This window comes from Anthonomus grandis, chromosome 6 (assembly GCF_022605725.1).
Source record: "Anthonomus grandis grandis chromosome 6, icAntGran1.3, whole genome shotgun sequence".
Lineage (NCBI taxonomy): Eukaryota > Metazoa > Arthropoda > Insecta > Coleoptera > Curculionidae > Anthonomus > Anthonomus grandis.
The window spans coordinates 24,148,047-24,163,969 of record NC_065551.1 but is presented as its reverse complement, the minus strand read 5'-3'; the positions used below and the strand labels follow the sequence as shown (position 1 = coordinate 24,163,969).

At 32.0% G+C, this 15,923-nt stretch overlaps 1 protein-coding gene across 6 annotated transcripts in view; it reads left to right on the top strand.

Annotated features, from left to right (window-relative positions):
- Window positions 1-14,798, top strand: part of LOC126737845 (protein gustavus) — a 208,221-nt gene extending 193,423 nt beyond the window's left edge. For all 6 annotated transcript variants that reach the window (XM_050442911.1, XM_050442906.1, XM_050442907.1 and 3 more), the window contains exons 2-5: window positions 1,828-2,128; window positions 5,882-6,163; window positions 6,618-7,026; window positions 11,456-14,798. In XM_050442911.1, the coding sequence (XP_050298868.1) occupies window positions 2,111-2,128; window positions 5,882-6,163; window positions 6,618-7,026; window positions 11,456-11,595 (849 nt within the window). In that variant the 5' untranslated portion in view covers window positions 1,828-2,110 and the 3' untranslated portion in view covers window positions 11,596-14,798. The remainder of the gene's footprint in view (window positions 1-1,827; window positions 2,129-5,881; window positions 6,164-6,617; window positions 7,027-11,455) is intronic.
- Window positions 14,799-15,923: the final 1,125 nt, after the last annotated feature.

The following is a 15,923-nucleotide window of genomic DNA, read 5'->3' as shown; positions in this document are numbered from 1 at the left end:
AAAGGGTTAAAAAAAATATATTTTATATGTAAGTCTTTCTTTTTAGGAATATACAAATAATTTTCAACGATTAAATCATAAAATGTTTACTAGAGTTTATTTCTTTAATTTGATCAATAAAAATTTAGAAATTTTCTCAGAGTATTAATACAACATCAAAGACAAGTTTTACCATATGGTAATCCTCACAAAGTCCCCACAAACTAATCCCTCAAGTACAAAATATATTCTTTTGTCACGTAGATCTGATACATTTTAAATGTAAAATTATTCTTTAATTTCATGATGGTTTTTGTGGTCCATGGGAAAGAAATCACTAACAGCTGACACAAATTGTTTATTTCTAATTTACATTTGGTCAAAAGTCCGATAGTGAATTAAGTGTGTGAAAGTGAACATTTTTAGTGCCGTTTAAACCCTTCCAAGTTGTTATTATATATTCAGTTTTACAACGAGCATATAGAAGCCATATTTTTATTTTATGCCTCAAAAGTTTTATTCTTAACATAAAGTTACGAACGCTATACAACATATTTTATTAAAAGTCGAGAGGCATCCTGGCAACTTTAGAAGAAACTTTTGCATTTTTCAAGTTTTAGGGTCGGGCAGGTCAATTTATAATTCCCTTTGAAACATCTGCTTTCAAAAGGCCTTCCTCTTCTTTCCGGTTTTGGGGGCTAGGTATAGAAACCTATTGGATCTTTTCGGATTTTAAACACTAATGTTAAGAAATTTTTATTTATAAATGTGATATTTCAGACAAGAAGTACACCAAACATGAAAATTATAGTTATTATGATAACCCTGTTTTATGCCCATTTTACATAATTTTGTACTCCTTAAATTTTTTTGAACTTTCTTATTATTTCTTGTTCTACCACTCTTAATTGCCCTTAAATCCATTAACAAGGTTCTTTTCCAACAAAAAAAAAAACATAGCACCTTCACCGACCATCTAATGACATATTGATTACAAAACTGTGGCCATCAGGCATAGGAAACCCGATCTAACGAAATGACCGGTATTATGTCAGGCTAATATTGTAATAAATGTGGTACCGTTCTAACGCTAATGGTCTCGGCATCGATAATAAGCAAAAGTGGTTCCAACATAATGAAATACATAATAGTGGTACGGCGAGTGAGAGGATCGGATGATGATGATGAAGCCGCTCTCACTCTTGTGGGTACTCGAGAGTCAAGGTCACGGTTATGCGTGATGATGGTGACGATGCTGCGCCAACGTCTTTAGATCTATTTTTTTAAATGAAGAGTTAAATATTTTGTGCTGTGACGTTGTTTACAAACAACATAGCACATATTTTGGTAATTGTCATTAATATAATGTACTTGTTCAGATAAGCTTATGAGCCATTTAATTTGTTTATTGTTTTGAAAATCGTATGTTAATCTTAGATTAATTGTTCCTGCGTGTGCCTCATTTTCCTTCGTTCATTGCGAAAAACCCGCGAGCGTAACAAATTTTTTCTGGTATTAAGTTGTTCCGAGTATTTTTACATCCTGCATCTGCGGTTATCAGTGTAATAGTTTATAGAGAAGTCGAAGGCCTCATTTACATAATCACACGTTAACTCGTATAATTTCCTTAAATGAATATTAATATTTATCTAATACGTATATTATTTGAAGTAACCACAAACGTGAATCAGCAGCTGAAGAAGGAAATCATATGAATTTCTAATCGATAGAATTTTTGTGGCTAGAACAACTTGTTGATTTTTTCAGGAAGATGAGAGTTATTTCGGTTATTTCAATAAAAGAACACTCAACTAAACGCCAAAACTAATAATTGCCTATTATTTCCAGGTACAAAACGAACATCAGGACCGGTGGCGTGAGAAATCTCGTAGGGTGTAGCGCCGTGACTGGCGGGGGTGTCGGCCAACATCAGTCAGCGTCAGCGGCTGCTGGTCAGCACCAACAGCAGCACCACCACCACCACAGTCACCAACAGCAGGCAGCGGCGGCAGGCGGCGTGGCACGAGGCGGAACCGCCACTGCGGACGTCCGCCGCGCCTACAAGGCGGCCGTGGTCCCTGCTTGCGGCGGAACCAAAACGGGACCGCGCGGCAGAAGGGGTGCTCGGGGTATGAGCATGGGCCAGAAGGTACATTTTTCATTTTCATATACTTCTTTATCTTTCTCTTCTTAGTCCTTTTTATCCTGTTCTTCCTCATCTTTTTCTGCCTCTTTCACTTTCCTTAAAATTTCACTAGTCGTTATTTGACAAGTGATGAACTTAAATCTGATTCACTCCATTTACAAATGTGCATATTGCAATTTGAGGTTAATGGAACTCTTGATAATATAACCTTTACTAATCCATTTCAATAACTCCCAGACAGAACAAATGTGTCCTATGGACATCCAAACGTTTCCTCTTTTTAGATATACAGAGGAGCGGCGCTATCCAATGATCTCTGGTCTCATCATTTCGTTAGTTAGTTTTGTTTTTACCTATTATAACACGGTATTTATCCTGGTGATGGCCACCAGAAAACATAGAACTTTAAATACTAGTGATAAGTATGAAGCAATTAAAATGTTGTGTAGGAGAGAAAGTTATCCTAAAATTGCTCAGAAGTCTAACATTGGTACATCAACCGTTGCTAATATTAAAAAGAAAAAGAAAGATATTCTAGAGTTTAAGAGCCGCACAATATGATGCTGGGAAAAGAATCCTGGTGTTGAAAATGCATTTTTCACTTGGTTCCTACAACTAATAATGCAAAAAGCTCATTTCCTCCAATGCCAAAGACTCCAATGCTAGCCGAGGTTAGTTCGACAGATTTAGAAAGCGTCATGTTATCAGCCAATTTAAAATTGCATGTAAAAAACTATTAAATCATGAAGCAGCTATAGAACACTTTAGCAAGAAACTAGAGCAGAGAATTGATGTTAAAAAGCTAATATTTTACCAGATTTATAACGCTGATAAAACCGTATTGTCTTGGCGTATACTTCCAAGGAAAACACTGGCGGGTAGTGAAAATCTTGCCCCAAGCAGAAAAATGTGTAACGACCATATAACGTTTATGCCTTATGTAAAAGCTTCTAGAAACGGTACACTTCGATTGTTTGTTATCCACGTGGTTTTGTTCTACCATCCTTCCAATTTTTTATGGAGACCAAAAAAATGCAAGCAATAAACAAATTTTTCTTCTATGATTTAAGAATTGATTTTTTCTGGTGCAAAACAGTTTAGAAGAGAAGGTTTTTTTATTGGACAATGCTCTGCGTCATATTTCCGAACTATATAGATGAACTTAAGCGTGAGCATGGCAAGATTTTATCGTTTTTTTGACTTCGAATTGTACATCATTGATTAAGCCTCTGGATCAGAATGTCCTCCGAAATATAAATCTTCTATTGCAAAAAAATATTGAACTAGCTTGTGTCACAAAATAAAATGGAGAATGATGTTGGCCAAATACTTAAAAAATAATAACTTTTGAGATCTAGAGTTTGATTTATCATCTTGTGGGAACAATGTTTCTAAGAATTGAATTAAGAAGTCACGGAAACCCTATTGCCAGAAGTTTGCTCGAAACTCGAAACTGAAGATTTTGATCCAGAAGATGGCATTCCCTTGAGTCCGTTATTAAACCAGATTACGGGAGATGTTTTCGGTAGGCCAAGATTGGACAAAAGGTGAGAAAGATGCTGAATTATTATCGTCGGAAATTTTCACTGACGAAGAAGTAATATCCATGGAAACAGAGATCAGAAAGACCATAACGCGGAAGTCATGTGCATCGAATGGGCGGATGAAAATGCCGTAAATGCCCAAGATAATATGCTGCGAAGACTGGGCGATGAAGTTTCTATTTAAAAAAATTGAAACTTACATATATAGATAAAATTAAATACTTACATGTCAATAAAACAATAAATAAATTAAATACAAGAATATCTTCAAAAGTAAACCGGCGTAGGACATTGAATAAAATTGTCCACTGGACAAATATATTATCAATGCAAAGGAGAATAGTCCGGCCTCAATTTTTATCCCGTTCGCTAATTTGTGATACAACATTCGTCGATACCATAACATTTTCATAATACTTCGCAGATCCCGAATATGGAATGGCTGGATGACTCTAGCCTAAGGGCGGCGAAAACAACTCGCCATAGGGGTGAAATATTGTTGTGCTTAGTAAAATACATACAATATAAAAAAAAAAACTAAAATTCAGGTGTTTCCTTGTTTTATTTTTTGTACACATCGATTAGTATTGTCACTTGCGCGTGTAAAAGGTCATAACATTCAACTGTATTACGACGTTTTACAATTCTATGATATATTCTAAATACTTTTTGTATAGCAAATTATATTCCTAAAGTCATGTTTTGTCAAATATTATGACGTCTGTTAACTAACATATGAAATTAAAACATGAAGATTGATTCTAGATTTATCAGCAACTAACGTTTGTGACCGCCGAGTGCAGTTTTGTGAGCAGATTTTTGAGGTTAACAATGACAATGGAATTTCATGTAACAAGCAAATTGCAGATATTGGGGTTGCCCAATCGGTTGCGAAAATCCTCATTAGATCCAAGAATACCAATCACAATACCCTCAAAGTATTATTGAAAATTGAATCTTTGGACCATTTTTTTTTCGAGGAAACGTTAAACGGAAAGCGCTACCTGGACTTTCTACAGTTTGAACTTATCCTGTTTTAGCTGTTTTATTCCTTGATACACAAGAGGCTGACATACGTAGTAACGAGATATGGTTTCAACAAGACGGGGCAACCTCCTCACTTTTTGATGACAATTTCTTGATGCAACTTTTTCTAACACATGGATTGGGCGAAGAAGACCGATTGAGTGGTCACCAAGGTCGTCGGCTATAATCTCATTAGATTTTGCTTATGGGGCTACTTGAAGTCCAAAGTTTATGTGAATAGACGAAATAATATTGATGGTTTAGAGCAAAGAATTTAACCAGAAATTGGACTAATTGGAAGTTATTTACCGACTTTTAAAAATGCATTGAAGTAAATGGATAACAAATTGAAAAACATTAGTTGCAATAAATATTGTATAAATTTTAGTTGTTTAATGTGGTATATTTCATTAGACTATTACGTCAAATTTGACAAATCGCTGACTTTAGGCATATGATATACTATACAAAAAGTATTCAGAATATATCGTAGAATTCTAAGTAAACGAACACTCTATTGTTCTATTTAAAAAAAAATAAGTTGACGCCATAGTTTCTACTTGAGGTACCCTGTATAGAAAATTGTTATTGCAAAAAGCGCGCAAGTGACAATGCTAATCGACGTATCCGAAAAATAAAAGAAGAAAATTTTTTAAATAAATTTGTCCCTTTTATCGTGAATGCGCTGTATAATATCCAACTGTAATTTATTTTTTATTGCACAAGTTATATGTTAAGACAACACACAGATATTTGAAATTATTGACATATCGGTGGTGAAACCGTGCCTAGCTAAAGAGATCTTAGGGTTGACTTCGGAAGTTAAGTGATTACACACTTAAAGGTGTGCAGTTCTTAACATCATGGGCTTTACCGTTTTTGTATTGTGTAACAAGAGCTGTCTTTAGGTAAGCAGGTATATTATCTTTACCTGTAGATTTATTTGGTTTTAAACTTTTAATGCTATTAAAAACATCAATTTCTGTTATTTGAGATAGAGGGATGAGAAAGGATCAGAATCAGCCTTGTAACAGCTGCATGGGTTTTCTGAGACTTGATAGATATACCGATTAAAAGAACTTACAATCTCTAGATTAAGATGACGAAACGAATGATGATTTCCATTCACCATTGATGAACTCTCATTACAGATGATTTGTATATTTAATAATTGATATTTTTTTAGGTCAGCAACGGAGTAAAGGCGGGCAACGGCAGAGACGCCGCAGCCGCCCCATACAAACCAGTGATTCCCAGGGAATTAGCGCAAGACTTCGCGAGGCCGCCACGGTTAGATATGCTCCTAGACATGCCGCCGGCCTTACGAGAAACACAATTAAAATACAGTTGGAACCAGGACGATCGCTCTCTAAATATATTCGTAAAAGAAGATGACAAGTTAACCTTCCACAGACACCCTGTCGCACAAAGCACGGATTGTATAAGGGGGAAAGTAGGATTCACTAAGGTAAGCCACAGTTTAGTTTTCACCTTCTTTTACTGTTTTCTGTACTCTTTTTTAATCTTCTAGTAATGTTTCTCTTTAAAACTATAGTTTCATAGTTCTGTCTTAAGATGCTTTGCTTGAGTGAAGGTTTTTAACAAATTTGTCAGTCTCCAGTTAGTTCAGAATAGTTTCTTACTTCTTCAAGAATTCTCCTGATGTCGTTTTTTACTACCTAATAAGGCTTTTTCAATGCCCATTCTTCAATTAGAAAGAATGAACTTGTGCCTCAATTTTCTTAGTACCTGGAACTATTTTAGCCTTACTGGTGCTTTGGATACTACTCCTTCATCGGCAATTTCTCCTCTATCTCTTCATGTTTGCTCTGCTAGCTCCAGAATACCTTCAGAGATTTTACTAGTAAAGCATTCTAGCACCAGCTGCGACCTTTTCTCACTAATAAATCATTATCTTTTAGGGTATGCATTGTTGGGAGGTATGTTGGTCGACACGACAACGTGGAACGCACGCAGTGGTAGGCGTCGCGACGGCAGAGGCACCCCTTCACTCCGTAGGTTACCAAAGTCTGGTGGGCTCGACGGACAACTCTTGGGGTTGGGACCTTGGCAGGAATAAACTGTACCACGACTCGAAAAACCAGCCGGGAGTGTTGTATCCCGCATTATTGAAACCCGACGAGACTTTCATCGTGCCAGATAAATTCTTGGTCGTGTTGGACATGGACGAGGGCACGTTAAGTTTCGTGGTGGACGGCCAGTATTTGGGGGTCGCCTTCAGGGGATTGAAGGGCAAGAAACTTTATCCGATCGTGAGCGCGGTCTGGGGTCACTGCGAGATCACGATGAGATATATTGGGGGACTGGATCGTATGTATCTTTTTTATTTATTTTTAAGTTGAGAATTATGGTTTCCTTAAATCCTAGTAGAGCTTGTCAATAGTAGAGGAAAATTAGCCTGCTTAGATATTTCTTCTTGATACTAGTGCTTAACAAATAACATTTAGTATCTTTTGTAAAGTTTTTAGACTAAGTAAATCGTGGATGCTTTTAGGCATCATATGAGTATTTAAAACGCAGGGTATAACACAAGATATGCAATTCTTGCCTATAATTATATTTTTTATTAATAATCAAGCCACTGAATTTTATGATATACACTATGACTCGCGGTTAAAAGCATTTGTTTCAAGACGCACCTATTGTTTCAAGTCCAATAAAACGCAACTGCCTTACAACCAAAGTTTGTGTCTTACCAAAAAAAAAGTCACATACTTCAGAACTTTTTACAAATAGTTTTATTTGTGTAAATTTTGTAAAAAGTTCTGAAGTATGCTTATACTTTTAAAAATAATTTATGTACAACATTCACGTTATTAATCTGAGAATCACTAATTTAAACAAATCCAGTTATCCCATAACTTAAATAAAAGTTGTGTGTGGTTTCAATAGACATCTAATCACTTATTTAGAAAATCTTTTATAGAATAATATGTGCTGTAGAATTGTTGAATAAGCAAAATTTTATAGGAGTAGAGAGGTTTGTTGCTCGAGTCTTAGGCGAAGGCTCTACTAGTTCGAGAATACTAATTAATAAGAATAATATTCATATCGTGGTATAAAAACTTTATTGTTAGTAAAAATATAAGATTTCATTGAAAAATTAAATGTGAAAGTACCGAAAATCCACTTTTTTTTAATATTCTTCCTAAATGGTTTGGAAAATTGTAGTTTTATTACACTGGTTTTAATAGACATTTATAATATCATTTGTAACTATTATTTTTTAATTATATATAACACGTTTTTCGTTTTAAATCCATATTAATGAAACGATCGCTTGTGTAGTAAAAATATTTAAATGATAGAATCGATATGCACGCGCTGTATCAAATACGTGAAAAATTGCTTTTTTTAAATTCAGATTTATATTGTATTGGGGATGGGAAATTTAAAAACTCGTTTATAAAATGTTGTTATTAAAGGGATTCTAACCCCTAGTACCATTTAACGTTAAAAAAACTGTTGTTTGGTATTTTTACATTAATATGCAATATTTGCAAAATATGTTAGCAACTTTTTTTTAATTCGTTATTATATGCTTTCTTTGAATACAGGTGTTACAATTTTTTTTCTAAAAAAACAGGACAGAAATTTTGGATATTTTTGTTTTTTTAATTTGTTAATACAATTATAATTTTGGCTGCTATATATTAATTTAATAAAAATATTTGTATCTAAAGTTTTTGAAAAATTCAAGAGTATTTTATTTAAACAACTATATTTTTATTGGTATACAGCATAGATAATTAAAAAAATCTGAATTTTCAATAGCAAAAGTGCCCAAAAATTTAATTCAAGATTTTGGAAGATTAACAAGTTTATGGAATTATTGTTCTTATTTTTACATAAAAAAAGCGTGTAGGAAGGCCAGGAAAAAACCAAAAAAAATTAAATTCAGATAATAGCGCGTTTAAACATTTTTGAAAATCTTTGAAAATTCAAATGATGATTTTTTTAATATATGAACATACTAAACACCTGATAATTTTTTTCAGTATACTTTATTTCCGAAAAGACATGTGTGTATCGACTTTATAAAAATTTTGTAAAACATCACCAGAGTCGACTTACAGAATTTTGTCAAAAGATTAAAAAAATCTTGACATTTTTATACAAAAAAACGCGAAAAAAAAACATTAATTTATTTTTTTTTGAGGAACACAACATTTTATCTATATCACGTTGCATTTCTTACAGGGAATATGAAAAAATAAATAAAATAAGGTAATACATATTCTTTCAATGATTACAATACATATTCTTTAAATATACTTAAACTGGTACAATTTTTTTTATAAAGAGAGGCAGATTTATAATTTCGTAAAGGCCCTTGTGCAATATTGGGTTATATACAATAGATTGTTTTTTTATATTTCTATCAAAATAAAATCAAACCAATTATTTTTAATTTTAAAAACAAGAATAAAAGCAATAAATAAAAAAATGATGTTTAACAAAAAACAATATATCTATCATAATTTAGATCGCTCTCAGAACTTTGTCCAAATTATAACAAAGTTGAACAGAATTCCAAGTGGGGACTATACAACAATGTTTTGTGTATGATATCTACTTATTCTACACGTAAATCCTATTTTTTTAGAAAATTTTCTCATAATATAATCTGCATGATTGTAGTAGTTTAGATTAGGGTTAAAAATTACCCCCAAATACTTAATGTTACTCTGACCTACCCGTTTATCATTATATTTAATCCATTAAGATCAACATTTAATGATTTTTATTTTTTACCAAATAAACATAACGTGGATTTAGATACATTTAGACATGAAGTGTTTATAGCAGTTGTTACTACTTATATAGATCATTGTGTCGTCTGCAAATAGCTCAATTTTAGTATGTTATACCACACGAACAAGATCATTTATGTACAGTAAAAGCAATAAAGGACCCAAAACTGTAACCTCCATATCTAACCGGCATATTTAATATGCATATAATCAGAAATACCATTTTTAAATTTAATTATATTCTGTTACTCAAATAAGATTAAACTAACTTAACGCATCCTCTCTTAGATCAATTATTTGGTAATTTATCTATTAGTATGTCCCTATTAACCGTCTCAAATTCCCTTTTTAAATCAAACAATGCAGCAAAAACAAATTTCCTTTATAAAATCATCACATATGCTTACAATTATCGACTCACATAACTGACCCTCTCTAAAACCTGACTAATTGATTTGCTCTTTAACAGTTAGTTCTAGCAACTTCTCGTAGACATGAACAGTGTTGACAGGTCTATATTCGGCACAACTTTTGGTATTTTGTACCTTAGGAACTCGTTAGATGCTTTTCAGGACTCTTGAAACTGAAATGTCAACAATGTTAAGCATTCTATTTCCCACAACACTAAATGCATTTCTAAAAACCTTAGTGGAGATGCCACTATCACTGCCTCTAACTCATTCTTTAATTTAGTCATATTTAAAGTTTTTAAATTAGAAAGTAATTGCCTAGATGTAGTCATCTCAGAAACCCCTTTGTTAACATTTATTAAGTCTACTATAACATCTATGCTTTCGATAAAATATTTATTGCAGGTAGTTGCTATAGAAACTTCGTGATTAATTATTATCCCTTGTTCAAAACCAATTTCATGATACAATTATTTTTCTTTCCCCGGAAAATATTCTTGAGATTTTTCCAAAGTTCATATGAGTTATATATATAATTATTAATAATTTCTTAAATTATTCTTCTAAATTCTTACTTTAGAGAGGAATAAGATCAGATATCATCTTTTATCAATTTTCTAATATCCTCATTTATCTTTTTTTTTTTGATTTTTATACTTGTGATTAATTTTAACCTTCACTTTTGGACAAATTTCATTTATGATATGAGTCAGGTTATTTATAAAACAATTTGCAAGTAAATTTAAATCACTGTAACTATTATTCCATGTTATATTGATAATACTATTTTGCAATATTACCAACTTATAATTCTTTATACTTCTTTTACATATAATATTCTTTGTTTCTACTTTCTTGTGTTTAACATGGATTCATAATATGCGATGATCACTGATCTTCGGCATACTTTATAAGATATGTGGTTATCGTTGGTAATTATATTATGATCTATCAACGTTTGACTTGTATTAGTTCTTCGATATTCAGCTACTTGAGTGAACCTATTGAGATACATCAAATGTAATACTTAATGACTATAATAAGAAGGCTTTAGCAAACCATAATAAAATCCTCCATAATGATGATCATCAAAACCGCTGATTGTAAGTATTCAGAATAATACTCGACAAATGTAGCATTTTTTTTGAGGAGGGTGGTTAAAGATGCAAGAATTATATTTGCTATTATCCACATTAAATTCCAAAAATAATATCTAGACATAATTGTCACAGCATTCATTTCGTTTCATATTTAATGTCATTTATAATTAGAGCTATTACCCTACCAGTTCTTCTATTTGATGTAAATCCTTATTTCATTTGATAACGATCTATTTTCAATTCTGTAAAAATCATATAAATTATTAATAAGAATAATTAAATTAATAAAACTAAGCCCTAAGTTATAAGTTTCAGGCCGAAAAAATAACTTTTTAGGATTTCGATCAAAAAAATCACGTAAGCAAGATTTTTTTGAAAAAAACTAAATTTGAAAAAAATTGTTCCGTAAAATATTACTGAAATATATTTGAAATAATTGTGATGAACAAAATAACAATTTTTTGTTTAATTCCAGCCGAACCTCTTCCATTAATGGACCTGTGCCGAAGAGTGATAAGACAAAAGATAGGAAAAGCGCACCTAGAAGAGAAAGTGATGAGCCTTCAGCTTCCGCAGGCGCTCCAAACCTACCTACTCTACAGAGATCGAAGATAATGACGCTTCTCGCCGTACGCAGCGCCCCCTCTCGATGACAGCTGTCGTCAACACAGTCTTCCGCGACGACCGAATGTATAAAAAAACCAAACAAAACGAAAAACACCCAATCTGGCGGAGCTGTACGAACGTAGCCGAGAAAAACCGAACTGATATTTTTTAATTTCAAAGTTGAAACCACCACCAAAAAAAAGAAGAATAAAACTACCCCCCACATTCAGCCCCCCCGTCCCCGTTTCTCTTTTTCTCCCCCCACTGAGTTTTGACAAGGACAGATCGATTTCTGATGATTATTAATTCTGAGCTCTGTGATGTGTGACTATTTTTTTTTGTTCTAGGGAGACGAATCTATATATTTTGTTTATGTTAAGTGTTGAATACGTGGAAGTAATTTGATAATGTAAAAGTGGTTTTTTTTCTAATGATCTCGAGACGTTGTAAAAGGTTTATTCGCCATTAATTTATTAAATGAATATCGTAATGCGGTGAAGATTATTTCGAGGTGTATATATTGATAAGATTTTTTTTTGATTGGGAATTCCGAGTCTTCTGTAAAAGATTAAGCACGTTGCTTCCTGATATAGCTTTATCTGATATTTTTTAATGTACGATTTAAGCGCGCGAACATCATATTTGAACAAATTCACACCAATGTACGGTAAAGTGCCGGAGCAACCAAGGAAAGTTTTATAAAGCGGCTGTTCTAATGAATACTCAGAATATTATTGGAAATTTAGTGTAAATAGCTGTAATTAAAATTGTATTTTCAAAAACGCGTCGTGTTTATTGGCTTTTAATAGAAATTATCAGCAGTTTTTACATGCGCCAGTGATATTTGATTCTTTTTTCGAAACATCCAAATTTGACACAGTATTATTGATTCGAAAGTTGTTAGGAGTAGTTTTTAGACCGGAAACGGCTCATAACTATTTTGAATTCTTCTAAATTATTATAAAAGGCTCGGTACATCACCCTCATAAAAAGACTTCTTTGTACATACGTTTGTTTCTATATTTTTTTGTTTATATTATAAATTATAGTTTTTAGAAATTACCACACGGTTTTTTTTTACTTTTATTATCTTGTTTATACTGTTAAGAGACCGTTCAGGTATACTTATAAATATACACGTTATTATACCTTTTTTTGTTCATTTGTTCCCGTTTAGTTTATAGATGTCGTGTTATACTTTTGTTCTTTTTTTTAAAATTTAATTCTTTTTTAATTAACGGTCATGAGTGTTTATTTTAACTTGCCCAAGGTTTTATTAATAATTTAATAAAGCTGGCTTGTGATATATTATCGGAAAAAAAGGCCCGCTTGCGAAGGCACTTTACTGTTTTTTCCAATGCGGGTTTTTGGGTTACGGAACTTATGGTTTTTTTTTTTACTTGAGATTGCTACGTAATCCTCAAGTTTCCTTAACACTTTAAGTGGATATACGGGTGACTTATAAATATTTAGTTTTAGGTCGGGAAAATTACAGATTTTAACTACAGCCTTCCTTTAGTACCAAATTTGCTGCATGTAATATTACACAGGGATTTATTTGGAAATTTACCTTATTAAACCGATTTTTTAAGGTTACAGTTATTTAGAACAAAATTGAGAAAAATTATAATTTTGGCTCTTTACCTAGATGGGTGACATTGCTCTCGGTTTCCATAATATTTGCAACAAAAATATCCAGTGGGCTTAAGTCAGGTGAGCAACAAGATAATTTAACTAAATCTCCCATTTGACTTGATTTAATTCAAAGTATTGATATGTTTGCACACATCTAATGCAGTTTTATGAATAAAAAAAAATTGTTTTTATTCATGAATTGCATCAAATATATAAGTTTTGCTCCTATGTAATTTTTAAGTTAGCATCTAATTGAAACTTTCACAGCCAGTTGCATTTAAATCAGTATGACAAACTCGCTATCAAATTAAATTATTATATTGTCATGTCAGTAATAGTTGCATTTAAACTTTTAAGATTTCTACTTTATCACTATATGAAACCTCTCAAAGAAAAAAATCCTTGTTTTAATATTAGTAAATTTGGTATTAATTTTTTTTTGTTTAAGTTCCGTAACTGAAAAATCCCATTTTTATCCCTCCCCTTTCCCTGACCCGAGACCGACGTTTCGGCATTTAAGGAATAGACTTATTTTTGTAAATAAAGCAGTAGATAAGTGCCAGTTAAACACATAATTTATATAGTAATTAAAAGAAAAATACATAAAAAAAATAAACGATACAATTGTACGACCGTAACTGTTTAAAGACAAGAGATTATATACTTACGAGAAAAAAAAACTGAAAAAATTATAAATCTTAAGAAAATATAAAAATGACCCTTTTGTAGTAAAATTTTCAACCCGGATCCTCCAACTTACCCCACTTAAATGTATTTATATTACCTTCCTGTCCCCGTCTTAAGCGATAGCGTCGTATTTTTTGTGAGGGGCCATCTGATGGCCTACGAGTGTACTATGTGGTTTGTGTTTAGGTTTTTAGACTATTTTCGGATTTGAAATTAAATAAAACGCATTTTTTTTTCTTAATTCACTGTTTTTGTTTTGTATTAGGGCGCAAAATTTGCGACCTGTAGAAGCATTTCTCCTGAATTATTGACTAATCGAACAATTATTCAGACAAATGTAAATATAAGGCTGTAGTTGTATAAAATTAATAAACCGTCATGTTCTTTTACATAAATCTCTGTATTTTCTTTGTTTTTTTATTCATGTAAATGCGAAAAGTGAAAAACTTATTGACATGTAACGTTGCCACCCGAATTACTAAATCATTTTTCGGAGATTTTGGTACTACAACAAACCAAATTGTCAATAATTTTTTCTTCAAAATTAAGACGCAATATTTTTTTAATAATAATAATAATGATAATGAAAGAAGTTAATAAACCCCCTTTTTGTATATTTTTGCATTATATCCGATGTGTTCATCTTTTATATTGACCTAAATAGTTTTTTCTCTAAACGAATATTCATTGATCGAATAAACGTAATTTGACTAAAGCAGAAATTCTTAAACAAAATTCGTAACTTTGCAATTTTGTAGTGCCCGGGTTCGAGTTTATAATGTAAGTAGGGTATTTTAATTATTGTATTTAAGTTTGCTGTGAATACCCGGGCGTATTTTTAAGTTTAATCGATGTATTATTCTAATTAAAAATAAATTACTGTAAGAATATGTCTCAAGTGTTTTATTATTTTAGGAGAGTTGTTCTCTCTAGTTGTTCTTTTTGCAGAAAATATTTAGATGTAAGCATTGAGTTTCCATCTCAAAACCAAATCAGTGTCCAAGCGGTTGGTAGTATAAAAATACATTATCTAAATCTTTTTTTTGGTGTTTAGTGATAGCTGCGGCTGCAAACTAAAAAATTTGATATTTAGAATAATTTGAAATTAACTTTGTGAATGTATGGAAGAAGTTTTTTCTTGACTCCTATATACGCTTACAAGCACGAAAAACGGAGTGTTACTTAGAATTATATAATTTCTTTTTATTTTTTGTTAATGTTTTATGATGTATTGTTCTAATAGCCTACAAACAAACAAAATAACCTATTTTAGGCAATTTGCAACAACAATTATTCGTTTATTTGAAAAGAAACTGGATTTAATGTGTACGCAAATAAAAATTAAATAATTTTATTACTCAATATTTCCCAATGGTTTTTTATTGTTTTTAATAAATTTGACAGAAATTTGTCAAAGTTTTGCTGTATTTAGCAAGTCATTAAAAGTTTTGCTACGTGTCTGCATCTGTAATTGCAATGGGTGGTGAATTTTACATGCACATTTTTGCTGATCTCTGGTCAGCAACACAGATCTGGATTTTGAGTACAGTTATTGACCGGTAAATATATCAGAACATTATTATTATAAATATTTCCGTTTTTGTTGTCAGTAAAAGCAGTACTAAAGATTAAAGTTTGCCTGATGGAAAATTTGAAAGTGCCATAGGTATCATCTTTCGGTCCTCCTCTATTTTTCAGCGATTTTGTCTCTGAATGTAAGAGATTGGTCAGGCTTAAGAATGTGCAACATTTATAATTGTAGAAGCAGCATCAGATTCATTTTTTTGGAGATTGAAGTATTTTTTTTCAAGCATATTTTTCATTATCACTTCAACCAGCTTCTATTTATTATTTTTTTAAACTTTCAGTTAAAATAATTTGTCATATAAACAAACAAACAAAAAACAATGTCACGGTCTAATAAGCAAATTTTTGTTGGCTGTACGTGTTTCGCCCTGTATAGGCAGGGCATCATCAGGCCTTAGGACGTACACATACACTGTAAAACTAACAGC